Below are 27,288 nucleotides of genomic sequence, written 5' to 3' on the forward strand. Positions count from 1 at the left end.
GGTCCTGACTGCCGACAGCGCCATCTATGAGCCGTTGCGCCTGCGTGTTGCTGACTGAAGTTTGTCGTCGATGATCAGAGAGAGATCGCAGGGTGAGCAGAAAGCGAAAAAGAGGGAGGTAGAAACTAAAGACTAGAGAGTGTACTAGAGAGCCTGGCAACGTTACGCTGTGATTCATTATCGGTTTCACACAACGGAGAATTGGAAGTAACTTGAAAGGTAATTCGATAATTTATTTACGGAGCTTCTTGCCTCGGTCAAAACGTTTGTAACAAAACATTCGCTGGGCATTGTTTATCGCCTTGAAGTTGGAAAAGTCGTTGCACGGGAAATCGGCTAATGGACGAATATTCGTTGCCCGCGCATGTTGTTATGATTTATAATTATTCGTCGATTTTCAACACCAGACATGAGCTGCTTTGCATTAAACCCTCCAGGAACGTGTCTTCTCCGCATATTATGACCGGATACGCCCGCCACTAACGTGCCGTCGAATTTTATTGGGTTTATAACCCTTATCCAAAACCTTGGGTCAACGGCGAACCTCATTCTCGCAAGGTTGTTGCCGTGCGCGCCAATATCTTATCCCTGTGGTCGACACTCGCTACCTGACGTTTCCTGCTCGACGTTCTCATCCGTAAAAATTTTACTCGCTGCGGAGAAAGACCGAATATTCTTTTTCGAAATTACACGAAATCAAACGCGTCATTGTCCATGCAGCATTTTTCGTATTCACTTCGTGCGTCGGAATTTTCATAACGTTGTATGACTCAGATTTACAAGTTATAAAAATAAACATACCCTCATACTTTTCGCGGAAATCGATTTTATTTTTCAGTTTTTTTCTACATCAAAAATCTCTGTAATGCTATGCGTAAGCATTTTTCAGTTCAATGCGTTGAAAGAAAATGTTTACGTCCATGTCCCAAACTCAATTCACTCTGTGGTAAACGGACTGAATGACATTGAAATGTAGTTTATACACAGATCGATAACATGGACTAGGAGTTGTTCAAAGACAAAGAAACTTGTACACATAACAATAATAATAGAAGAAGGTCGATTCTTGTACCTGAAATATTGACGTAACTGAACTTATGTTTGTCTTGTTTTTAATCACAGATGCCGAACATAAAGCTGCAGAGTTCGGATGGCGAAGTATTCGACGTGGATGTTGAAATTGCGAAATGTTCAGTCACGATAAAAACCATGCTGGAGGACTTGGGAATGGATGAAGATGAAGATGAAATTGTTCCCCTACCAAATGTTAACTCTGCTATCCTGAGAAAGGTCATTCAATGGGCTACGTATCACAAAGATGATCCACCACCACCTGAAGATGATGAAAACAAGGAGAAGCGAACTGACGACATCAGCTCTTGGGATGCTGATTTTTTGAAGGTCAATTTTGCATTCAATCAAAATGCTAATATTATAATTAATAAGAGACACATTCCTTTCATTTGAAAATTTTCTTTGACAATTTTTCACTCTTAAACATCTTTGAAACGTAGTCTGTGCAAGATTCATTATAGTTTTAACGACAGCTACTAATTTGCTTCGTTTTATTTATTTACAGGTTGATCAAGGAACCTTATTCGAACTGATTTTGGCAGCAAATTACTTGGACATCAAAGGACTTCTAGATGTAACGTGCAAGACTGTGGCAAACATGATAAAGGGAAAAACACCAGAAGAAATCCGTAAGACGTTCAATATAAAGAACGATTTTACAGCTTCAGAAGAGGAGCAGGTTCGCAAGGAGAATGAATGGTGCGAAGAGAAGTAGAAAGAATCCGAGGAGGGACGAAAGAAATGCTTTCTAAATCATCTGTAACTGTAGGTTTATCGCGTGTTAAATCTGAAGATGTCTTTCGCAAACTCAAATTTCAAGCTTGTCGCAACAGAAAAACTCACCCTCTGAAAAATTTAGCAATAATGGAATATTCCTGTTCCAGCCGAGTTTCTCCATTTGCGTACAATATCCCTAATTCGAAATTAGAAATACCAGCAACAATTGCTTGGAGAAATAAATTTTTGCAGCTGATATGAATATTTTCTAGGTATGCTGGCTACGTTAATAGAAAGATTTACATTCTGGATACAATTTCTTTCGGTCTGTTTTCACTCTCTAATGGAAAACATGATTTTTCGGTTTAACGATCCATACCACGAAAGTATTAATTTAACAATAGCACGATTAATTTCTGTGTATAATTAACCAAGTATAACTTCAGTCTATTTAAATATCAATATCTTCGAAATCTGTTATATCTGCATCTCATCTGTGAAGCTTTGATCTTCTTCCTTTAGTCCAATCTCTTGTGAATACGTGTATCGAATCATTTGATAAAATATGTGATTAACAATGTGACTGAACTTCGAAATAATAATAAATTAGCTATCTTTTTGTTCGGAATGTAAAATATCAGTTAAACGAATTCGGCAATGCAGAATTAGTTTTTTTTTCCTCATTCAAATCTGCTGTACTTCATTCTTCTTAATTTAATTACTTATAAAATATATCAACCCTTAATGTAAACATTAGATCCTATAACAAGAAGAAAAGGGTAATATTAATATGCGTAAATAATAAAATTCATTTTTCGTAAAACAAATAATTGAAAACTTTTTTCTCAAATTCGGGATCACTGATTAAGGTGATGATAGCTTGTTTCTGTTTCCCTCATGTTACGGATTTGAAGGAATGAACGTATGCGCGCACCATTTTCTACAAAAACAAACAAGGGTGGAAAGAACTAAAATTGAATTGTAGGAAATAAATGTCTGCTGTTATTTCCTTTTCGTACATCAGCAGCCCAGCCTAAAATAATAGAAATTGAATTATCCATACGAAAGGTAAGCATTAAATATTGATCTTAGATAATGCATTGATTGGGTGCCGTTCGTATTATGCGAATTACGAATGTATTTAAATTCAAGTAGAAATGAATGACGGTTGTAATCCTAACCTCAAATCAAAGTATCGTGAAAAAATACTTCCACAATTGTCAGTAATCAACCACTTGTTGATCTGGTGATTATATTCAATCAATTCAGTGAGTAGATGAAGTGATTATGTAATAATTATTCTGATAATAATTAATTATTCCGATAGTTACCTTCATTTCGAATTTCTCTTTTGCATGAACTCTGCGACAAGAGGAACCGAATTATTATAACTGCCGTATGAGCACGCAAATGACAGTGTCAGTATGTTGAACACCATCTGTGACTGGAGCTCGCCTGAAGACATAGCGATAGAGTATCATAACTCGGAGACAATTAAGAAGATCAGTTATTCCGAGCTTAGCGATGCAAAAGTAAAGATTGAAGCTGTGTTAGCAGGTGCTGTTAAAAACCATCAATTTGTGGGGATAAATTGTGACGTAAAAGCTCCAAGCATCCCTGCTCTGATCTTGGGGTAATTGTTACGACGAATAAAAAAAGTGGCATTCAGTGAGATGTCCTTTTGCAGTAAACACGATGAAATACCGATACTTCATATTGAATAATTCTTTTTTTTTTTCAGAATCCTATCTCAAGGATCTGCATTTGTGAATTTGCCATCGACAGGTGTAAGAGAAATTTCCTCTAGGATTGGACTATCATTTGCATTTTCTCAATCAGTACTCTCTGGGGCAAATTCCCTATGCGAAGTCGCCGTACACGGAGAAACGGTTAAATTACTAGAATTGGAAACTATCGATGGTACAAATAACATAGACAAGAATGAATTCGCGTTCGCTATAACGACATCAGGCTCAACAGGAATACCAAAAGTTGTGAAAGTTCCTCATGCTTCTATAGTGCCTAACATTTTAGAACTAAAGCAAATTCTCCGCTTATCAAAACATGACAAAATAGCACAATTAACGAAACTGACTTTTGATCCTAGTATAGTAGAGACGTTTTTGAGCTTGTCTAGCGGCAGTACGCTGTTCATGGTTTCAAAAGAAGTCATTAATAACCCGTATAAATTATTGAACTTGATTTTTGAACATGAAGTTACATTCTTGCAAACCACACCATCACTGTGGCTGTACAGATGGAGTGAGCATCAATTAGGAAACACAATCTTTGGTAGGGAGAGCAAATTGAAAGTGTTACTTCTTGGCGGTGAACCTTTGCCTAAAATCGAAATGTTCAGAACTGTAAAACACCCAATTAATCAGACTAAGATTTACAATATTTACGGTATAACTGAAGTATCTTGTTGGGCGAGTATAAATGAAATTAATATAAATCACAATGAGGTTGAAACCTCACCTATGATCAATCAATATCTGGGGACACCATTTTCCGAGACCATTTTTCAAGTGAGAAGTGAGAAAGGCGATATCGTTTGTGACGGCGAAGGTGTCTTGTACATTGGTTCGTATATGCTGGTCTTCTAAATACTCGATTTCTCGGTCATAAGAAACACGCTTATTTTATCTCATACTTTAGGAAGTGATACCAGAGTCTGTGCGATTAACAACGAAGATTTGAAACACTTGGAAACACCAGTCTTTAGGAAAACTGGAGATTTAGTTGAAGTACGATTTATACATTATATCAAAAAGAAGTTTGGTACATATCACATGAATTATTTTCGAGAGTTTTAAATTTTCAGGTAAAGCGAAACAGGGAGTTTTTTTATAAAGGTAGATGCGACAGGACTGTTAAAAGGTTTGGTAATAGAGTAGATTTAACTGAGCTAGAACAAACGGTGTCAAAATTGAATTTTGTGAAAAATTGTCTTGTATTGTGGGATGAGAAACAGCATGCGCTCTATCTGTGCATTTCTACCACGAGCCTAAGAGCAGCTGGTGGTAAATTTACCGACGAATTGAAAGTGCAAGAAGAACTTAATAATGAGCTTCGTAAACTACCGTCTTTTTACCAACCAAATAGAATAAAACTTTTTAATACTTTTCCACTGACTATAAATGGAAAAATCTGCACCAAAAGTTTGATGAAAACTTTTGAAACTACAGAGAAAGGTCGTGTCCAAAATAGCCAGAAAGCGAATGATTCAAAATTAGTAAAAAAAATATTATTGCAACTCTGGAAAAACGATTTAAAGTCAACAATCGATTCTGGATTTTTGGACAGTGGTGGGAATTCTGTAAAAGCAATGCAGATCGCCAACGAACTTTCTGCAGCATCAAAGATAGAGTTCCCTGAATTAATTGGTTTGTTATTAAAAAATGAAACGCTGGCTAACTGCATGGATTACGTACTTCAAAAAATCCAATCTTCTGTGCAAATAACTAGTAATGTAGACAATATTGTCAGTTCAAGTTCCAGCTACACACAATTTGCAATGAATAAAAAAAGAAAGTATGATGTTATACAGCCCAAAAAATATTCACATCCTAACTTATGTTTGTGGCAAAAATGTAGAGGAAGAGTGACTGGAGAGAATGATGAAAACTATCTTCTCCCAAGCACAAATTTGAATCTGAATATTCGTTCACAATTAATTGTGGAATGTACACAAGACTTGAAGAAATGTGTTGACGCATCGCCGACTATATTCAAATACTCTAGGTACACCAGTCATTCGGTTTATAAACTGCAATATTTGGTGAAATATGGCTAGTCAATGGTAAAAATAAGAAATCAATTTTAAACAGATACAACATCTCAATTTCAGTGGTGAAATCTATACATCTGTAGGTTCCCATGCGGGTCTAATCCTGACTAAACAACTGAATAGTCACGATTCAATTACTTATGAAATAAATCTGCCAGATAGAATTGAAGCCTCAGTTCTTGTTCTGGATGAGTTTAAAGGAATTGTTGGTAAGTCGGTATCCATGGCTTCTTTCAAGTGTATGTTTTATACCATATAAGATGTGTTTATCCAATGTTAATTAAACTCAGGGTGTTACGATGGATACGTGTATTGCCTGAACTTGAAGAGTGGGCAAATAATTTGGAAATACAAAACTGGAGACACTGTCAAGTGCACTGCGGCAACAAGTAGTAATGGAAAAAGTGTTTTTGTAGGATCGTATGACAAATATTTTTACAATATCTCTATAGAAGTAAGTATTATGATGAGCTAATCATAGTCCCATAAATACAAATAAACACGCACATCTCAAATATCACACTCTGCGTTTAGGATGGTCAAGAGATATGGAGATTTAAATGTAGCGAAGGTAGCATTTCAGCTACTCCTTGTACCTGTCTGAGGGCATGTTCAGTTCTGTTTGGAACTCTCGATGGGACTTGCATGTCGTTGAACCAGACTTCTGGAGAAATAATTTGGAAGTTCAAATTCAATGATCCAATATTTTCCGCCCCAGCAATGCTAGAAAATGAAGACATCGTGTTCTGTAGTGTTTCGGGAGAAATGAAGTGCTTTAATTCGGAAACTGGTCAGGAGGTGAGACACTAAGCGCAGCAATTTCAGCATAGAAAAAAATAAACTTTTAATGCCAAACATAACGAATTATTATTTCTAGAAATGGAATTATAAAATTGATGGCAATGTCTTTTCTCACTTGGTGATGAGAAAAAACTGCTTTATGAACACCGAGGAGCTAATCATTGGATCCACCAATAAAAGTGTTTACTGTCTCTCCATACAAACGCTTTCATCGACCCCAGTTCTGAAATATTCGGTTACTTTTGAATGTCCAATATTTGCGACACCCTACTGTGAAAGAGATGTTTTAATCGTTGCTGATACAGGCGGTGTTTTGAGTTTTATAAATGCTTTCAATGGTCAAGTTGTTACCAGCTTGAAATTGGGTGGTAACGTATTTTCATCACCTGTAATAAATGGTGAATTCCTTGTAGTAGGATGCAGAGACAATAATATGTATGTTGTGAGAATAGTTGGATAAATGAAATTTGGAAAAAGAAAAACTAAAAAATTGTGTTTGTAAATGAAGAACGTTGATGAAAATATCCAGATTATTTAATATAATATCATTTATTTTCGTATGCCTCCCAAATTACAGTCGTAAGTGTTTCATTTCTCCAACAATCTGTAGAGTAGAATCGATGTTCCATTGAATTCGTGTAATATCGTATCAGTTTGTTTTATACCATGCAGCATGTAAGCTTGACACAAATTTTTGTTAATCAATTACTTTTTAAAAAATAATATTCATTCACTTAAAGTTCACGGTATTATTATACACTCACAGTAACAAAGAAATATTCGTGCTCGCAAGCTCACCTAACATATTAGCATATTTAAATTTATTTATTCATTTATTGGTAATATTACATAATTGAATTCTTCGCTGCCCGACAACCCACTGGAGTGATGTATAATATACTTGTAATTCAATACAGATATTGTGATTCACATCAATCATCTTTTTTCTACATGGTATACCCACTCCGATTTTTAACATTATGTATACCCAATATTATAATTCACCTGCACTTATATTTCAATATGATGAATCATTTTAGACTTCTCCAATTAGTATGTACTATCGTCATAATCTATTCCTACCGTGAGAGGCTTGCCGTAATTACATTCAATGAGCAGACATTTTTCAATTTATAACTTATTCATGTTGTGAGCGACAAAAGGTAGCTTTCTGTTTCGTTACAAGTTGATATAAATTACTCTGTCCTATAATGACTATTCCCTAATCATTTACTTTGCATAACAACATTTTGTAAGTAGTTAAAAATATGATATATATATTCGTAGTAACATTAGCTTGGAAAACGTTTTTAAGGAACTGAAAAATGTGGATACATGTGAATCGTTTGCGATTAATCAAGACTCGCGACAAAAATTACAATATACTATATATTGTGTATTTTCAGCTTTTCATCGTGGTTTTTTTTGCTTCAAACATCAAGTAGAAGTCCCCACGTTCTGAATAACTGAGGGCTGAAGAGCAGGTGGATAAAAATTTGCGACTATTTATTTATTTTTTTTTCATCTTCCACTTATGATACATATACATCGTTTTCATCGTAGTACCCTAGACTTAACAAAAGTAAGAATAATGATACTTATAGTACGGGATGAGTTGAACCCTTTGGATTAGGCTCGAATCAAATCCAAGCATAGGATATCAATTGATTCGCTAATTACGGTTACTGATCTTCGTCACCTAATTCATGCTTGACTTTGTTGAAGTCGAATTCCTCTCCTGTGGCGCGTTTGAAAATATCCAAAACATCCAGGCAAGTTGTTTCAAAATGCGTTGTCGCATCGTAGCTCGTTGAAATGAATAATTGACTGTTAAGACCATTGTCGGTCGGCTCGAGGTAGTCAGAGACTGATACAAACTTTTGTTTTATTGGCCCAAGCAAGTCGATACCAGGCTTTATTTCTGCTTCAGGATTGCTCGTCTCTACTGTAGTAGACACCATAGCAACAAACCAACCTTTAGCTGCTACTTGATGCGTGTGAGATACCAATGAGACGTAGATATCAGAGTTGCGATTCACCTAAGACAAAGTACAAAACATCTATATATTCAATTATCACAAATTGATTGGTTCAATCGTCAGGTTCTCTATCCAACTAAAGCCCTTTATTACTCCAACTGCTTTGAAACTGGCTAGAAATCTCTCGATTTCACTTCTTTAAGATGAATGAAATGTATTATTCCAATTGCTATCATATTTCACGCCTACCTGTTTCTGTGGAATGATAATTTGTGTTGAAAGAGCATCACCAGTGCCTGATATGGGATGGTCCAAGAGGCAAATGCATCTTATTACTTGTCCTACTTTGCGAACCTTGTCGGTCACATAAGTTGGATCGCAAAATACTTGCTTACATTTGGCTACTTCGGTACCAGATCGAACACCGACTACCTGAAATTCAAAAGAAACTTGAGTAGACAGATAAATTTTATTAAATATGTTTGAAAATAAAATTTTTAGTGTGTTAAATTGACATCAGTAACAACTGGGCAGCACAGCAACAGATATGGAGAAGAGCGATTATAAACAAGGAGATAAATGAGTCAGTTGCATAACAACAATGTTCCCAGAGATAAGCTTTGCAAAATTCAAAGTCAAATCGTTTCGTTTACTTTAAATTATGATGGCAAATAGTTATGAAACTAGTTTACAGTAGTCGAACCAAACTAAAAGAACATCTGTCTCTGAAAGTCCTTTAAATCCTGTTTAAAAGCATTTATATTTGAGTTGTTTCACCAATCGTAATTCCTTTTAAAAATGATTTATACCTCAAATATTTCGAGGCAAAATAGTATACTGCCAATAGATTGTTCTGATACAAACTCACCTTTCCATCTTCCATGACAATCTCATCTATGGGTTTGTCCAGCATGTAGGTGCCTCCATAAATAGCACTAAGTCGAGCGAAACCTTGGGGTAGCTCGCCCAGCCCATACATGGGATACAGATACGGAGATTTTCCGTAACGAGCTAAACTGTCACTGTAGAGCTTAATTCTTCGAATTGTACCAATAGCGCTCTGGCCTATGTAATCGTCATCTCTAGTAGTGGAAAGACATAATTAGTGATATGTACATGATACGATAATAACAAGGTTCTAGTATCATAAATTCTAGTTCAAACACAAAATAATACTTGTTCTTACCTATACAAAGCGAGAGCGTGACCGGTAAAGTCTTGCGTATTCTTGTCGAGATTAAACTTATTGTAAAGAGCTTGCATGTTGTTCGAGAAAGGGTCAAAGCCGTCCCAGCTCTTGGGGTCATCCTCCTGTACGTTTTGTACCCAAATCAAGAAGTTTCTAAACCGTCTTTTCTCAAACAAACCCATAAGATCACTGGACAGTGCTTCCTGCTGATCGATAGGTACTTTGGAGATTTTTGCCGACTTGTAGACGTAGGAACCCTCTACTGATTTGAATTCCAAGTAACGTGTAACCCCTGTGTGAATCAGCAGCTTCACCAGCAGGCCATTGGCCATTAAAAATTTTGGGATCAAATCCACATTCCAATCTCTACCACGTCCGTAGCTTCCGTCCGGTGGCGGTGCCTTGAATTTACTGAAACAGAATGTTGCTCAATCTCGACTCGCACAACTTGTCAAATCGTTAGAAGTTGCGTAAATTACTAAAAAAATCGGACAAATATATGTTGTATATTTTTTTTGAATGGTCCCCCGTCTGCGGCCGCTGATTATACGGCCCTGGTACCGGTACTGACTAGTGCAGTATGATTCGACCATCAGGAGTGATTATCATTTAAAGCATCATAATAAGCGCAAACGGTTCTCATAGTGCAGCAGGTGTGGCGGTCGAGAATTTTGGTTGCAGAAATGAGACGAAATGTGTAATAAAAACTGAGAATTCAAAAATTAAAACGGGACCACCTTGCTTAGGTCAGGCACGTATCATAAGGCGGTTCTCAAAATCGATAAGACGAATGAACACGGGGACAGGATGATTTTTCATTTCAACAGACGAAAAGCGAGACACGCATAAGAAGTACAAAGAAGCACGAAGGCTCTGTTAGTTTTTTTCCGCCAAAGGAACGGGGGTTTCGCTTCGAACTCCGTTCTGTTCACTTTTTTACCCTGTAGAGCCTGAGTTTGGTGTGGCTGCAAAAACGGGAAGTGAAATGTTCGATGTCCGACATCATTCCACTCTACCGTTATCTTGCAAGGAGCGCTGTTATTATTATATTCTACATTCATACGACGAGCGAGTTGAAAGTTCGTTAACCGGGCGATAAAAATTGCAAATATTTTCAGTACGGTACGTAGATGTGTATACGTAAAACGAAAAAAAAAAGTACAGTTCCTTCTTGCTGGCGAGTCAATTTTATTAGGGTTATATCGAACAGCCTGCGTCGACTATAAACGATGTGTAATTAGGCGAAAGAAATATTTATGCATATCCGCGACCCCCCTTAAGGTTAGTTTATATCCCCTCCAGCCCCTCATTAAAGTTCTTCCGGTGTTCCCGAACGCCAGATAGCGTGGCTCTCTGCGACGTATGTGAATATACGTCTATACATCAATTTCCGAATAGTTTCACGGTTTGACATGGGCCTTGGTACGATTCGGGACCGCCTTTGGATCCCGGCGCGTTTTGTAAAGGGATTAACCCAACGGAACGATGAAAATAGATAGAAAACGTTGCAATTTTCCATCTGTTTGGGTAAAATTCGCGGGTAGATATACAAAAATCAATATCGTTTCACCCCGGCGTTTAAGCGACACCTGAACGAGACGAGGCGTTTTGCCTAGGTTCGTAGGCAGGGCCGAGAGTTTAGGCGTGCGACGAGTTTATTTTCCCGTACCTGAATAGGTCTTCGAGCGGCGTTATGGAGGCAGATTCACCGCCATAATACTTGTTGCGATCGACGTGTAAAACCTTTTTCCCGCTAACGGATAGCATTCCGCTGAGAATGCACTCCTTGAGCCCGGTTCCGAGCACAATCGCGTCGTATTCTTCATCCATCTTTGCACTGGGTTTATTTTTTATATATTATATCGAACTTTGCTGCACCTCCACGTCGTGTCAAACACCAATGTGTATTTAACGTCTTCTCCGCTTAACTCGAAGTCGCGAAACTATGCCGGAACTAGCAACGAACGGACGGACGGACGGCTACGCTGCCTGATCTGGTCGCTCGTTCATTCGCCTGCTGCCTGCCTGGCTGCTACGTCAATTTCACTCCCACCAACACCGCTCCCCGTATATCGGGTGGGCATGCAATAATCTCCCGAGATTCCCGATTGCACGGAGGGCGTATCGTCGGATACGGTATTTACGGTCACACCGTGTTCGCAATCTTTTTACCACCAATATCCCTAGATCAGCTGGCTCAGAGCTTTGGCTCAGAGCTGGCTCAGAGTCCTCAGAGCTAACTCTTCCATAAAATAAAACCTTAGAAATTATAACTGATAGGGCTCTAGTGTAGCCTGTTCGCCGATAAGGAAGAGAGAAAATCGAGGAATCTCCATACATTTATGTATCAAATAGAGTAAAACTATTCGCGGAATATTGCAACATTAACGTAAGCAGATTTGAATAGGCCATTATTCTTATCCTATTCTGACGCATGCGTAAATGCGCGTGCAAATAAGGATAAATGGTGGTAACATATCTCAATTTTCTTTCTTTCTAGCCGCATGACCTTTCCATTATTTTTTTGCATCTTGCCCACCTTATTATCTCTATGATTTGCGGTTACCCGTATCCGCAATCTTTTAATCACCAATATACCTAGATCAGCTGGCTTTTCCGTGAAGTGAAACCAACAAAGAGCAACGTTTCATTGCACATGTTTGAAAGTCAAAATGCCTCATATTCTCATATCTACTTAGATCTCATTCAGTCCGTTATCGAACAAAGAAGAAGAATTAATACGAACGATTCGATGTTCCAATTTCGAATAGGTGATAGCATATAATGCTTGCCGGACTTATCAATTATTTCAAATCTTAAATTCCAAGCCCCCCGTTGAGTTTATTTCATCAGACGTTCCTACGTTACGTTCGAGATAATCGAACAGCTTCCATACAAAGGTATGTACATACGTACATGTATATGAAGTAAAGTATTAAAAATTTATTTATTTATCATCACGACGTGTCAACATTTTTTTCAAATACAATACCGAAGCCGACCGAGGCACCCTCAAAATCCGAATCTGCGTGAAAAATGACTCATTGCCAGTTGGTGAATTTTCAAGAATATCGGTTGCACCTCGTGCATAACATACTGCATACATGCATATTCAAGCCGGCGGCTTTCTGCATTCCATGCGTATCTGTGCTGCGCAGATGGAACATTATCGGCACCTAAAAATATTCGAGAAACCTATATTCACGCCTACAATATTATACTCGCATATGATATCTGTGCGTAATGCAACGATTTTCACCGCTCGAGACGGAAAACAATACACTGGATAAACCGACGAGTGCTTGTTTACGAAAATCATCAAGTAATTAATTATCTCCAGCCTGCCTGGTGTCTGTCAGATGCCTCGCTTGTCACGTGGTGGAATTCACCTCGTTCAAGGTCATGGCCGTATTACTAAGGGCAGCTGAATTCGTCAACATCAACGATACGCAGTTGATGATTTTGTACAGATAATTAGCTCAACAGCCTCGATCATGGATAATATATAGCGCATAGTTCCTTTTCACCTGTTCAGAGGAATCAAATTAAGATAATAAGTTTTTGAAATATACAGTTAAGCGTACAATAAATCGATGACGAACGCACAAAGTAAACGCATATGGAACAACTATGCTTCGAAAGTTTACATCAGGCGAGGAAAAACTCTGAAATTGTTGTGAGTAATCAGGGACAACGAATTTTATATTCTTCGTAGATCGTTCGTGCTGTTCTCGTACACAAATAACAGCTGGTGAGTGAAATCCCCAGTTCCTTACTGCGGCGACACCCGTAGCATGGTTCCTAGGGTGAAAAAAAAACCGGTTGGGTTGGCAGAATTGCGATACTAAATCCGGCAGGTGGCGCTGCTCCCGCGCCGCGAAGTCAGTTCACTCGCCTCTGAGCTGCGAGCCAGGTGTGCGCGTGTACGTGGTCACGCTGAGGTTTTCTTTCCCCAAACATTCCTTCTATTTACAATAAACTTGTTTGTTGTTAATTTATAGGGCGAGTGAAGCTCGCGTTTATTACGCGTGAAAAAGTGTCGCGAAGAAAAGTACGTGTCCAGTGTCTTAGCGGGAGAATGTAAAAAGAAAGGCAAAACAAAGTTTGTACGCGTATCTCAAGTAAACAGGCGGTCCACGTTTCACAGATTATGTATAAAATTACGGAGGGACAGAAACGGGGTTAGAATCAGCGAGAGTGCGGGTGATTGTGAAATTTGAAGCGTGGTTGTATCGTTAGGAATGTGAATAGGAGTGGGTAAACAAATATATTAGTTCGGATGCAGCTGCGAGTTATGCGTGCAGTGGGTGCATTACAGATTCGTTTTTGGGGGAAATTATTTGAAATTGTGTCAGTGAGACGGTTTTTCATGCCGCAGCTGTTATTGTACACCGATTGATATTACTACCATCACTGGAAAGATGTTCATCCCGGCCGAGTAAAAGTCGCTGGTTTTATTTACACTCGAGGGAATTACTGAGGCCACGTGGAAGTGTTGTAAGCCTGGCAAAATGTGAGTACATGTTTAATATCTTGTAACGAGAAACTTTAAACCGCGCGAGATTCGTCTCTATTTTATCTGTCGAAGAGAGGCGTCTTCTCGGCAAACGCCACGCGCCTACGCTGTCGAAGATTGGCCAATTCCCTGCCAGATGTTTCGCTTCAATTTGAAAAATCCGTCGCCTCTCGACGGACGGATCTTTGGTCCAAGCCACGCAGCCTCCGAATCGACGCTTAACGCCTGTTCGAAACGTGAGAGCGACGCTTTCGGATGTTTCTCATAGCGTATCCACAGAAAAATTAATGCCTTCGGATTTCTCGGTGTAAACAAAGCGGTGAATTTATCCGTTTCCACGAGTTAACGGAAAAAAGTAAGTCGGCCGGGGTTACTCGGTGAGTAATTAAACTCAGAGAGCACAGATTCCGCGGAAAGAAGTGTGAGAAAAAAGTAGGGCAAATAAACTTCGCATCGCGTTATGAGGATGCTACGGTCATCGTCTTTACCGACCGAGTTCAAAGTCACTTATTTTTACTATCTTGAAAGCCTAACATCATAACAGATTTCATTGCAGAATAAATTTTGAAAAGAAAAAGTTTTTACACGGTATTATCCGATGTAGCATGCGGGATTTCGCTGACTGCAGTGTTTCAACATCGATGGATGCTGCACAGGGTTTGATTATAGTGAAAATAAGTGACGTTTTACTCGGTCGGTAAAGTTTGACTTTGGCATCCTCTTAAAACGCTGCGTTTGTAGGCAGACCTAGTTCGTGGATATTATTTCAGAGAGAGAGAAAGAGACGGAGAGAGGCTGCACCGTTATTGGGAAGAGTCCGACGGTCATACTCTGCGTGGCAAAATTTATGTGAGCTACCTTCCTTTTGAGTGTTGAAAAACCAAACTTTCTCGTTTTAATCGTATTTAGAGCTTTTTAACAGAGACGTCGACGAGTCGTTGCGACAATGACAGTAAAGTGATTTTAGTGAATTTCACGTTTTACGAGGTAAAGTTGATACTTTCCGACGATAAGCCGAGGCTGCAAAGCTACTTCCGAGAAAATTATTCTTTTATACTAATGAAAATATGCGACTAATGCTCGGTTTCTTTCTCTTGTTTTAATACAAATACCGCAATTGTAAATGTCGACGGTGTCGCGTTTCTTTGATTCAGCTTGTAGACTGACAAATTTTCGAAATGAAAAGGGAAAGCAGCAAGCATCGCTGATTTGACTCAAAGTATTGCGAAAATGGATCTGCGGTTGGGCCACATAGTAATGTAATAATCCTCCTTGGGCTAAGCGGAGAGAATGACGATTGCAATTTTCCTTCCGGCTAAAACGTGTCGCCTCTTTTGTTATCTCGAAACTTGAAAGCGAAATTCGAAATTTTCAAAACAAGAACTTCTTTCTTTTCATGGATGTACGTGTGATGCACTATAAGCAAGAAAGATCACGAGGATAAAGTCAGAAACCTTACTGTAACGATTCATGTTTAGAATGTGAAGTTTCGTAAATCAACCGTGATAAATAAAATATACTCACATTCTGCAAAGCCAACTCCTTGAAAGTCATTCTGAAATTGCGCGATAACGATTTTTTCTTAATATTTCCTTGTATTAACGTTACTAACTTTACTCTCATAGAACATCCCGGTAATTTATCTTTATTTCTTTCCCTCCCCGCGATTTTATCGTCACGCTTTAAGTCTGATGTTCTCTTAATTCTCGAATTAACATACTAACAACACTACACAAGTTTTACCGTCCGGTTACGATTGGTAGAACGAATAATAACTGGAGCAAGGATATACATATATATATATATATATACATGTATGTCGAAAGAACCGCAATACGGAAGTGAAGTGCATTCACTATTCATTTCGGCTACACTCTTTGGATTTAAAAAAATGGAAAAACTTGTTTTATGTTTCATCGATCACGATAAATTCAATTTCCAATTGCCGCTACTCACTTTCTTGCAATGATTTTGCTGCGACCCATCTTCGTATCCGCAAGCAGATATCGTCGTCGATCCACCTTCTCCTCCTCGTCCTTGGCGTAAGATATCCTTACCTAACTCGAAAGTCTGACTTTATATATATATACACACACACACACGCACACACATATAGGAATGTTATATATACATTTATATATATATATATATATGTATATTTCCGCGAAATTTGACGGCTGCTGAAATTAGTTGCGCGTAATTATGCAACCCGGCACATTATACGTACCCACATGGCGAATCACACGTATGTGTAGTAAATATTTACACGGGCATCTCAAGCCAGAGGACGGATGAACCGGACCGAATTTTGTCTCGGTTTAAACGACTCTCCCCACTATCTTCTTTTCCAGTTCCGTCCGGCTGAGCAAGTAATTGTTATGCAAGCCGCCGAAGAATTTAATACTTCAGAGAAATTACAACTCTTGCACCGACATCTCTTTGTGAATTATATATTTATTAACGCTCGGCGAAACTTGTTATTATTGTACGACTGATTCGGCTGTGTGTCGTTTTATTCTCTTGTACTTCGTTTAGCGAGCGAGTCGAATCGTTGATGTATAAACGAGAAAAAGAAAGAAAAAAAAAGTTTGAAAATTTGTATTGCAAGTTCTGTTACGGTCGAATTTTCATGAGAATGAAGTTATTAACGTTACTGTAACGATTGATGTTTAGAAAAAATCGTTACTTCGTACCTTTAAGAAAAATGAAATTTAGTAACGCAACCGCGATAAATAAAATATATTTATATTTTGCATAGTCGACTCCCTGAAAGTCATTCTAAAATTTCGCAACAATGATTTTATCCCAGATATCTCCTTATGTTAACGTCGTTAACTTCAGCCTTATGAATTTTCTATATACGTATGTGTAATATGCATGAATAAGTATGAACGAAACGATTAAAGCCCCGCAGGTAATTGAGTCGAGCTCGACGAAATTACGTGGTGTGTTTTGTTATTTATTCATGTTACTTATTCCAGTCCTCGCAGTCTAGGAAAATGTTTTTACGCGGTCGGTTGTAAGAGATCTCTTTTTTCTTATAAATGTCAATATCCGTTTATCGTCACTGTTGAAAAAATAAAAATACTTATGCAGTGTACTTAGTACTGTATATATATTTACGCAGGCTTTTTTCTATACTGTGTTTTATTTTTATTTTTTCACTTCATTTCATTTCATTTCTTTGTCTTATAACACGTACTTTCTTTTAGAAATATTAGTTTTGTTACTCACTGGTTGAGAAGTTGACTGTATATATAATATATATATATATACACATTTGTACGTTTTTTTTTCTTTTTTCGAAATTGGATCATAGAAAGTACGTTAGAAATAAAGAAGAAGAAGAAAACGCAAGAATGGAACATCACATTGTTTACAGAACTGGAATCCCTGCTCGGAATGACGTATAATTATATGGATCAAGTGTGAATTTTTTGAATCAGTTTCGTTGGTTTGTGCAAAAAAAAAAAAAAAAAAAATAGTTTCGAGTTTGCGGAAATGCTGAGAATAGACTCCGTTATTCCTCCTCATCGTTTTTTACTGTTAGTGTTAAGAATAGTGGCGTGCTGTATATCCCCTTGAAAAGTGTTGTTCAGAATATTGTTCACGTCCGAGAATATATATTGCAATTTCATTCGTCAACAGGCGTTGAACATATGTTCCGAAAAATACGTGTATAGTTTGATCAGCCTCTCAACGAACCTGTTCAAACAAATCCAATGTATTTATCCTTTCGGCATACATCCGTATCATCATTGTAATAAAAATAAATCACGAAATCTGAGGAGACTTTCTGAACAGTGTTTTTCGAAAGGTGATTTTCACGATGCGTGTATATTTATTAGGACGGATGTTTCTCGGCGCGTGTTTGAAATGTTGATTTGTCCGTCTCAAAAACGATTTCTGTCTAATTTAACAAAGTTTATAAGTGTGCGATTATTGTCTGTGTTGACTTCGTCACGTCACGTATAACTCCCGGGTATATCCGCGTCATCGCACGTAGTTAATAATAATATGGTATCCTCTTACATTATATGTTTTCGTAAATATGGTATAATTAGAGGCTTTGATGGGAACTAATTTCGACTCCGTGGTATATAATGCGTTCATTTGGTCAACAAGAAATTGTACTACGATTTAAAAAAAACTATTGTCCGTATACCTAATCAACTTACAATTAGTTCTTTGTTGTAATTTATTTTATACGTGTTACTTTTCAATTATTCTTAAGTAAACCAAATGTTTGTTCAATGTTAGTATAACGAACATTCCTTTTTTTCAAGCTCGTAAAAATTGGTTCGAAACCGCGTTGATAGATTACGTGAATAATTTATTGCGTCCGATACATTGGACACGTAAAGAAGCGTGCAGAAATGATGTGATATTTTTGAGACTTGAAATCATGTGCTTCGCTTCCTTCGCGATTGAACGCTTGCTGACAGTTGGCCGGTCTTTTTTTCCGTCTTAGTATTTGAGTTACTGCTAGGGGTGTTTGATAATTTCTAGAGAGATGCCGAGATGATGATTTTTAATACTGCGCACAATTTGCCACCGTTTGCAAGTATAATTACATGCGCGCGAAGCAATTTGAGCTAATAGAGCATAATTATCGAACTCGTTTTTCTACAATAATATACAGCGTGATGATATACTTTTTTTTTTTTTTTTGTCTGCGTTTGGTGCTATCAACGAGATACTGCGAAACAATAATTAGTGATACACGTGTCAGTGACTTCAACATATAATTTCGTTGCACAAGACGCTTGTCAAAAAAAAAAAAACGCTTTTTGACGACAAATTTCGATATCTAGCGGGGTGATATACGAGTATACGTTGCGCTATCGATGGCGCTCGTTTTTCGGGATCAGAATGGAAGGGCACGGTGGCTACTCGTCAGGGATAAGTCAGGGCATCATTGAATTGTCAGAGAAAATGAACGAGAAAAAATTAAGCTTGTACCATGAAAAATCACAATTCGAAAAAATCGTAAGCTAGAAATTTTTAATTAATAAAAATCGCGTTGAGAAATTGAGTGCATTTAGGTAGAAAAAATTCTTACTATTCACGAGAGAGATTTTTCTAAATTTTGTAAGCGCATCCGTAGAGATATTATAAACAGAGCGGACGAGACGCAGGGGTTAAGGGTAAGCGGAAGGGATGTCCTGGTCTGTACGAAAGATATTCCATCTACTCGATAAGTAAGTTTCTACATGGATCTAAATATTGCATTGAAATTTTCGTAAAGTGATTTAGTCAATGTTCCGTGTAAACGTTTGCGTGATAAAATAATTTTATAAAAATATTTCTACGCTCAAGCTCGGCTGTATATAAATTACTTTCCGTCGCCGTTAAACAGAGTGTTACCACATTTTTAAATACCGATAAATTCGTAGCTTCATTAACTATTTACTCTTGTTGGCACTGTTACGTAGCCTTTTACTCAGGGAAAGAATCTGAATTTACCCAGGAAAAGTTGGGGAATTTTTTCTTGCCCCTTTTTATTAACCACCATGAAGGGGGAAATCAACCCAGAGTGTCGTTTTAATCCTGAAAGGAATTATCAGGTCTGTAATAACTTCGTCGTCGGATTTACGCAAGGAAACAAAATTACAATGTAGCTCATTACAGAAATGGTTGAAACTGTCGCGATTAACTATTCGAACGAAAGGTCGAGTGACGAATTTATTCGATGAATTACGATCGTTGTTGAACGAAAATACTCGTTGAATGAAACAAAATCGTATGATAATTTGATGTTAGATTTTTGAGATATCTACTGGTTGGCACAACAAGCCTGATAATGTAACACAGCAATTGAAAGAAAATCAAGAATCAAGATCGTTTGTGATAATATCGATCGCAATTGCGATACGGTATCTATACTTGATGAATGTGTACGGAGAGATCCGATCTTTCAATTTATCTTAGACTGTGGAAAGCGTAGCTCTGTTGCTTCTGATGACCAGTATGTTATTCTCGCTTGTAGATTTAAGATTAGGCTGAAGTTAGTAACGTTATTGTAATGATTAACGTTTTGGGAAATCGTTGTTTCACAATTGCAGGAGTGTCCGAAATTCACTAAATCATAACAAGGAAAAATGTATTCATATTTTAAAAACTTGACTACTTCAAAGTCACTGTAAACTTTTGTAAAGTGTAAGCGACACTGTAATTTTGTTTAAATTTTTTTTTTTTTTTTTTGACAGTAGAAGCAAGTCTAATAATAATTGATAAGGATATTTCAGAATTAATCACCAGTTCCATGATATTGGAAAAAATTATATAAAAAAATGTGTACATGTCTGAGGTTCTGTCCAGCTGTGTAGACCACAACACCTTGCGACGTGGCAATAGCGCATCACATACGTAAAACGTGAATTTGCAGTATTAGACTTACTTTTCGATTATAAATTGAAAAAAAAAAAAAAACGGATTTTATGCACGACAGATCTTGGAAGTGTATAAAGTGAATATACAAAGCTTTCGTAATAACGCGACGCGATGTTGCCAGACTTTGAAAAACCTGATAAACCAGTCAGACACGCAACGCAGTCGAATTTTGACTGGCTGCGTAACGCCGTTAAAACTTCCTTAACGACTCGAACCGTCAACGAAACGAATTTATCGCGAGCTATGCAAACGATTTCATTGACAAGCTTTTTACATTCATATCGGCGGTTAAAACCTCGATTTCCGGCTTTTCTCAGACAGTCAAAGCCTCATTTTTTGTTTGTCCATAACTCGAGTCAGGAGGGAACCAACATCTGGATCTCTTTCGCGGTAGCATCGTCAACCCTTCGGTGGATTCCCAATGTTTTATGCGTAGAGTCACCGGCCACAGCTGAAAGATCGTCGATCAGCATACAGTGAAGGGAACGTACAACTGGAAAGAAACGTGAAACGTTTTACAAGCTTGTTTATGATACATTGGCGTCTAAGTTTTCAATGAAGTGGAAATCGAGAAAACTGTAAAGCGGACGACGTATTTTTCTTCGTTGATGTCGGTTCCCGACTTTTTTTTTTTTTTTTTTTTTTACCGAGTATAGGTGTAGATAGAGTGACATCCTAGATCGATCTACCAAACGCTGAAATCAAATTTCCTTGTACAATTCGGCGACGAACTTGTTTTTTTTATAAATTCGTCTCAACTCGGAAATGTAAACTCTCTGAGATATTTGCGAGAGTTTTTGACACTTCGCACCTGTATCAACCAGCGGCCACTTTACTGACTTGGTTGGAAAGTCTGACGGGAAGCAGCGTCAATTTATTGGTTTGATCAATCGATCGAATTCACACGAATTCACAGATCGTGTAATATATTATATTCTTTATGGTTTTTCAAAGTAATGAGGGAAAAGAGATTGCGATGTGTTACGAAGCGGTTTATCTTCGTTAGATATAGTACAAAGTTCACATTCTATTCGTCTCGAACATTGTAAGAAGGAAAAAAAAATCTCTAAAGGTGGTGCTAAAATTGAACAGAAATTTATTCGGCTCGAATTACTGTAGAATAATTATTTCTCTTATAATCAATTCGGAATCAATAAAAATCCAGATCCCATTTTTATTAGTTGATTCGTATTTGTTTCAGATATTATTTAATTCTTGCCTTTTCTTTGTCAACTAACACGACAAAGAGCTTATAGGTTATTTTTCAAAATTTTCGCAACGATCCGAAGAACATTTTCATGTGGATATCAAATTTGTTCACATACGTAACAGTTTTCTTATCATCACTTGCGTATTTTGAAACTTAAATCAGAAAGTACACACGGAGGGATAAGATTATTTGAGTAAATTCTTCGAATGATATTTGTGATACCGTTGACTAAAAATTTTTTGAAATTTACACGATATTTAATGGGTAAAACCCGAAAACTTATTGTTCTACAAGTATAAAAGTATAAATTGAACATGTATCGATAGTTTTTGTTTATTTGTTGTCAATATAAATTTCGATAGTGCGACTCTACTTGGCATTTATAATCTTTTCTTCGTTTCTAATAGGTCTCACGACAAATTTATCTTACGTTATCCTTATCTGACTTCCCAGCCCGCCTACCCTGTTTTATAACTATTTCCGAATCTACTTTCGTATCTAGAAAGTTCAATTTACAACTAATATATTCTCTACTGGTTTGAAAGCACGTGGCGTGTCTTTTACCTCGTAAACAAATTAGTGCAACTGATTTAACCAGATACGCGAAACAAGTAGCTCCGGTTAGATCATCAACAGAATATGGAATTCGATCGATGGTAAATTTTTCGTTGGCTAGATTCGTGTATTTATTTTATTTGAAGTACTTAATTGTTTCTGTCAACGAACACGCGACTCGGACGAACAATGCGTATACTTAAAACGAGATGACATATATTTAGTTGACTAAATTTCGGAAATACATCGAAAGGATAAGAATGGCTTTTCTCGAATCAAGGAATTCGCTCGACTAAATCATCTTGACAAACTGACTAAATCGCAATTGTCGAATCGAAGTCATTGTGTTTGGAGCAAGTAAGAGATACCAGATCGAAGCGAACGGACACTCCAACGAAATCAACTTTGTTCCTTTACGAATAAGTCCTTTCCCTCCGTGCAGCTTTTGAATCAAGCTCGTAATCCGTACCATTTATACTCTACTACGACTATAACAACACGTGCTTGAACTCATTCCGCGGCTTGTTGTTTCCTTTTTCTTTCCCTTAAACACCGGGTACGTTTTGCGTGATCCACAGATGTGCCAGTATGTCCGAGAGTGTCCTGGAAGCAGCGAACAGCGACAACGATCAGAGAGCCTCCCTGTACGTATTTCCGGTGGCATTGCAAGCTGCGGCAAGCGGCGTTGGTCCATCCTACCTATCGGCCCAGTCACAGCCCTCGTCGATTCAGCAACAACAGCAACAACAGCAACAGCAACAGCATTATGCAGGTGGAATTGGAGGAGGAGGAGGACACCAGACGATATCGGGCGGCTCGGTTTCGACGATATCGAACAACGCAGGGGCGAGTCAAACCTCGACGATGACGTCGACGGGGATCGGCAATCCCGGCGCCATCTTGGCCTCGAGGAGCGCCAATTCGAGAACCCACGCTCGATCCGCCAGTCACGGGGGTGTTTTGGCGACCGGACTCGTAACCGCGACTTCCTCGGCCGGGGCTGCGGCTCGGCCTTCGGCCCTCAAGAAACCCGGACACCAGAGGGCCTTCAGTCAAGGCCAGGTCGTCGACGTTCAGGGGCCTCATCTCGTCACTGGACACAGCCGCGTCGGTTCGAAAACCGACTTCATACTGCCTCCTGGACATCGGGAAGATGCCAGACCACCAACAGGCGGAAAGGTCCCATCCTTTCGCGGACACTCGCGGCAAGCTTCGAGGTTTGTTGGATCGGCATTGCGCCAATGTTTTTCCTGCTGTTGAACCCTTTTTCGTGATACTTGTCGATGTCTATATATATATATATATATATGTGTGTGTGTGTATCTATGTCTACGTTGAAATCGATCAGGGCACCACGTTAACTGTTGTTTGTGGTAAAGGTGAAAATGTGCGTGTTTGCGATTAAACAATCACCCTGTACTCGTATAGATCGGAATCCATATACACGATAAGGCGTAGCGCCGCGCCTCCGTGGTGGAGAAGACTTTGGGCAAGGTGTTTTGGACCCGCTGCCGAAGAGCCGAGACTAAGAACCATTGTTCCGAATCACCTGGTACCACCGAAAACGCCAAAGACTCAGCATCCGAATGGGATCAGGGTGGATAACAGGTGAGCAATGTTGCGCTGTGTGTACTGTTATTAATGGGTGATGTCTGTGTGGACAAATTAATTATATTATGAAAATATAGGAAAATGATGAATACGACATCGATTAGTGGTCGTTGAAATCGATGGTGGAATTTCATTCGAACGAAATTTACATTATTTCTATTACTACACAGGAGCTTCGGGGCGGGGTTGAAGTTCCGAATTTTTTTTCTCAAAAGTTTGACTTCTTTACTTCAAGTTCTGTTCTTATTTATTGACCGCTGTCTATACGCGGTTTATCATCTTAATTGAATTATCAGAAGCCCTCCCCCCCTCCTCCGCAGTAGGCTCGAAACGTCAAAATAACGACCGTTTTAATTATTGACCTTTGACACCGAAGAAAAATAGTCACATCTTTGAAATAATGCGTGAGAAAGTCCTTTCAATAATTATCACCATTCTCGTTTATCGAGAAAAACAAATTAGCACTGGTTGAATTGAATTTCAATGAAAAATCTTTTATCATTGTTTTTTTTTTTTTTTTTTTTCTTCCCCAGAGTACGCACAACGAAATATACACCGCTGAGTTTCTTGCCTCGAAATTTGCTCGAGCAGTTTCACAGAGTGGCGAACGTATATTTCATATCCATTGTCCTGCTGAATTGGATTCCAGCAATTAACGCCTTTGGGAAAGAAGTCGCCATGATACCGGTCATCTTTGTACTCGGTGTAACCGCGCTAAAAGACTTCTTTGAGGACAGAAGACGATTCAGCAGCGATCAACGTGTCAACAATTCCACATGCCGAGTATACGTTGGGTGAGTAAGGGTTTTTGTTTATTTCGTAAACGACGTATTATTGTTGTCATTATTATTATCATTATCATTATCATTATTATTATTATTATTATTATTATTACCCTTCTGCGTATAGTTTTTGCTTCGAAACGTTACAGAAAAATAATAAAGGTATCGTATATAAGTGATTTCCACCGGCGCGAATCAGCGTAACTTTAACGAAGAAATTTCAATCAATTTTGTCTTAATTGCATACGATTGGAAAATTTAATTACAATACTTTTTTTTTACTTTCCGATGTACGATGATTTTCGCCAGCGATGAAATATCGCTGTGAATATTAACTTGAAACTTTTTTTCCTTTCCGCCTTTTTTTTTTTTTTTTTTATTTTGTAATCCTTCTTAATTTCGCAGTAGCAAAAATATTGCATGACCGCAGTCACTGTGCGTTATTGTTTATTATTCTTTGTGATAAAAAAGAAATTGACCGGTTTGTCATTTAATGCGGACGGGTTCGTCGTTATAATACGGGGATTTTCGTCAGCGAGTTCGGTTGCAATTGCGCAACAATGCCTCTGCGCTTCCGTAATCGTAGAGTTATTTCTCAATTTCACGCTTTGTCGACCATAGAAAATAACAAATCTGTTTTTTTTTTCGTTCACTTGTTTTTTTTTTTTTTTTTTGCTTTTTATTTACTCACACTATTATACCGTATTTATACAGTACGTAATACACATCTTCGTCTTTGATGCTTTTATAATGTAAAAAGTATACAGAAAATGTGAGAAATTTTAGTTTTCGGTCCTATCGAAAATATCGTTTGTATTTACGAAACGATATCGTCTTCGTTTATTTTTACCCTTCGTAAACAACGCGCGTTGTATAATTTTTGAAAATCGCCAACCGGTGATTTTTCAAGTTCAGAATTGTTCCCGAAAATCGCACCGACTGATTTTCACTCTTCAATCGATTCGCTGTATAATCTATATTATACAAATATACTTAGATCGCACGTAGTATACATTTCTTACACTTATATAAATCGCGAACTCAATTTACCGGAAAGACACAAAATTTTCATCAAAGTCAAAATTTCAATCAATTCGTGTCTCATCTCTTCGACCGTATTGTGTAGAATATTATTTATCGCCTTGCCTCGTCGTTCTTTTGTAACTATAATAATTACGATATTTATAATTTATATTTCATAATTGTTTAGAAATTTGAAGAAATGTTCGTTTTCATTCCGTTTAAAAATAAGATTGTACGGCTTTTAACATATATAATTTTTAACATAAATACGTTGCTTTTTATCGAGAGTCTTACGCTACTATTCGTCGATGAAAGATTCAACGGTTATGTAACCGTTTAGTTTGTGACATTGGGAAAGTTCTCGCTCGCTGCCGACCGAAATGACGTTGTCATCGGCAGACACGGTTTACCACTCTTTACCACTTACAATTAAACCATTCTCTATTACGTATTACATTGACGGACTGCGGTCTACGATGCTGTTTCATTTCCTCCACTAACCATTTATCCGTTCAGTTAGCGAGCTTACGCGCACGTGTCTGTCAATTTTCACATCTCTAAACTCTTGCATTTCTCATTTTTTTTTTTTTTTTCTCATCACTAAAATGTGCTGAAAAACGATTACACGATATAAATAATACGATGATTTTACAAATATACGTATGCGTATACATTTGGTTCTTTCTTTACCAACAGTTGAATTATTTTTCCATGCCGTACAATTTCTCGGAATTTATATTTGTTCAACAATCAAGAGATTCAAGTTTCATTAGGTTCGCTTCATCATTCGCATACTTATTTACGCTCAAAGAAACGCCTATTGGTGAGGATAAAATTATGCTGATACCACCAGAAGGTCACTGGATGTTTCCGGTTGTATACGAAGCGTTATAACAGAAAATCAGCACTAAGTCTTGCTTCCTGTTATAACTATCCGGCGTCTATTTCACTGAAAACTTATGGTGGCGTAGTTATCGTGGTTGGTAATAATCACAGAACACTCAATGACATCAGACTGGATAATTTCCAATGATTCAGTTATTTGGGTAGTGCAACGGAAATGATTTTGTGTATTTTGATTCTCTCGTTTAGGTACTTGGAAAAAAAAATCCAAAATTTTTGGTTTGGAAAGAAAGTTTGTTTTTTTTTTCCTTTTTTTTTTCCTACTACACGAGGACAGAAAGAAGAAAAAGAATAGGATTAAAACACGCATCGAATCTTGCATGACATCAGTTTCGCTGCACAGATGGGCTGCGATACGTATATATTATTATTATATATATTATTATTATTATTATATGTGTATATTTGCGTACGCGTTACGTAGAACTCCGGACATCGAAGCCCTTCTGGGTCTTGGCTGTTGTAACGACGTCGTCACAGCTTTTGACCTTGGTAAAAGACATTTGCAAATAAAAAGAGAAAATTAAGAGGGAGAGAAAGAGAGAGATATTCTCGGCGTGGGTAGTAAACGTGAGTGGTAAATATTTTTTTTTACGGCTTCTTACCTTATTTCATCACTCGGTTTAATTTCGATGGTTATATTATAATTTTACTATTCATTTTATCCTTTTCATTCTTGAGATGCGACGACAACGATTCGTGTATTATTTATACACGTATGTATGTATGTATTAGCTTTTTTGAG

The 27,288-nt window shown here is 37.8% G+C and overlaps 4 protein-coding genes and 1 long non-coding RNA gene across 8 annotated transcripts in view; 3 read left to right on the forward strand and 2 right to left on the reverse strand.

The window, feature by feature from the left end:
- The first annotated feature begins 69 nt into the window (after positions 1 to 69).
- On the forward strand, positions 70 to 1,808 carry LOC107219758 (S-phase kinase-associated protein 1). Its single transcript, XM_015658087.2, has 3 exons — positions 70 to 219; positions 1,123 to 1,401; positions 1,580 to 1,808. The coding sequence occupies exons 2-3, from the start codon at positions 1,123 to 1,125 to the stop codon at positions 1,787 to 1,789; spliced, it is 489 nt and encodes a 162-aa protein (XP_015513573.1). The 5' UTR covers positions 70 to 219; the 3' UTR covers positions 1,790 to 1,808.
- A 354-nt stretch (positions 1,809 to 2,162) lies between these two features.
- LOC124295117 lies at positions 2,163 to 3,176 on the reverse strand. The gene is made up of 2 exons (XR_006905019.1): positions 3,123 to 3,176; positions 2,163 to 2,824 (listed from the first exon to the last, which is right to left on the reverse strand). It is a non-coding gene; the product is annotated as an uncharacterized LOC124295117 (long non-coding RNA).
- LOC107219762 (beta-alanine-activating enzyme) lies at positions 2,738 to 7,692 on the forward strand. Of its 2 annotated transcripts, none has more exons than XM_046743725.1 (9): positions 2,738 to 2,859; positions 3,166 to 3,424; positions 3,533 to 4,374; positions 4,450 to 4,538; positions 4,616 to 5,535; positions 5,642 to 5,790; positions 5,872 to 6,035; positions 6,116 to 6,379; positions 6,459 to 7,692. In XM_046743725.1, the coding sequence occupies exons 2-9, from the start codon at positions 3,216 to 3,218 to the stop codon at positions 6,840 to 6,842; spliced, it is 3,021 nt and encodes a 1,006-aa protein (XP_046599681.1). In that variant the 5' UTR covers positions 2,738 to 2,859; positions 3,166 to 3,215; the 3' UTR covers positions 6,843 to 7,692. The 2 variants fall into 2 exon arrangements, with proteins under 2 accessions (XP_046599681.1, XP_015513579.2); XM_015658093.2 differs by having other exon boundaries at positions 2,797 to 3,059.
- LOC107219756 (rab GDP dissociation inhibitor beta) lies at positions 6,913 to 11,576 on the reverse strand. Its single transcript, XM_015658085.2, has 5 exons — positions 11,220 to 11,576; positions 9,548 to 9,961; positions 9,230 to 9,443; positions 8,611 to 8,793; positions 6,913 to 8,421 (listed from the first exon to the last, which is right to left on the reverse strand). The coding sequence occupies exons 1-5, from the start codon at positions 11,378 to 11,380 to the stop codon at positions 8,065 to 8,067; spliced, it is 1,329 nt and encodes a 442-aa protein (XP_015513571.1). The 5' UTR covers positions 11,381 to 11,576; the 3' UTR covers positions 6,913 to 8,064.
- Positions 11,577 to 13,455: 1,879 nt separating this feature from the next.
- LOC107219754 (phospholipid-transporting ATPase VD) overlaps positions 13,456 to 27,288 on the forward strand; it is a 60,723-nt gene continuing 46,890 nt past the window's right edge. For all 3 annotated transcript variants that reach the window (XM_046743722.1, XM_046743723.1, XM_015658084.2), the window contains exons 1-4: positions 13,456 to 14,063; positions 22,803 to 23,441; positions 23,653 to 23,832; positions 24,369 to 24,629. In XM_046743722.1, the coding sequence (XP_046599678.1) occupies positions 22,813 to 23,441; positions 23,653 to 23,832; positions 24,369 to 24,629 (1,070 nt within the window). In that variant the 5' untranslated portion in view covers positions 13,456 to 14,063; positions 22,803 to 22,812. The remainder of the gene's footprint in view (positions 14,064 to 22,802; positions 23,442 to 23,652; positions 23,833 to 24,368; positions 24,630 to 27,288) is intronic.

This window comes from Neodiprion lecontei, chromosome 6 (assembly GCF_021901455.1).
Source record: "Neodiprion lecontei isolate iyNeoLeco1 chromosome 6, iyNeoLeco1.1, whole genome shotgun sequence".
In the NCBI taxonomy this organism is placed as follows: domain Eukaryota; kingdom Metazoa; phylum Arthropoda; class Insecta; order Hymenoptera; family Diprionidae; genus Neodiprion; species Neodiprion lecontei.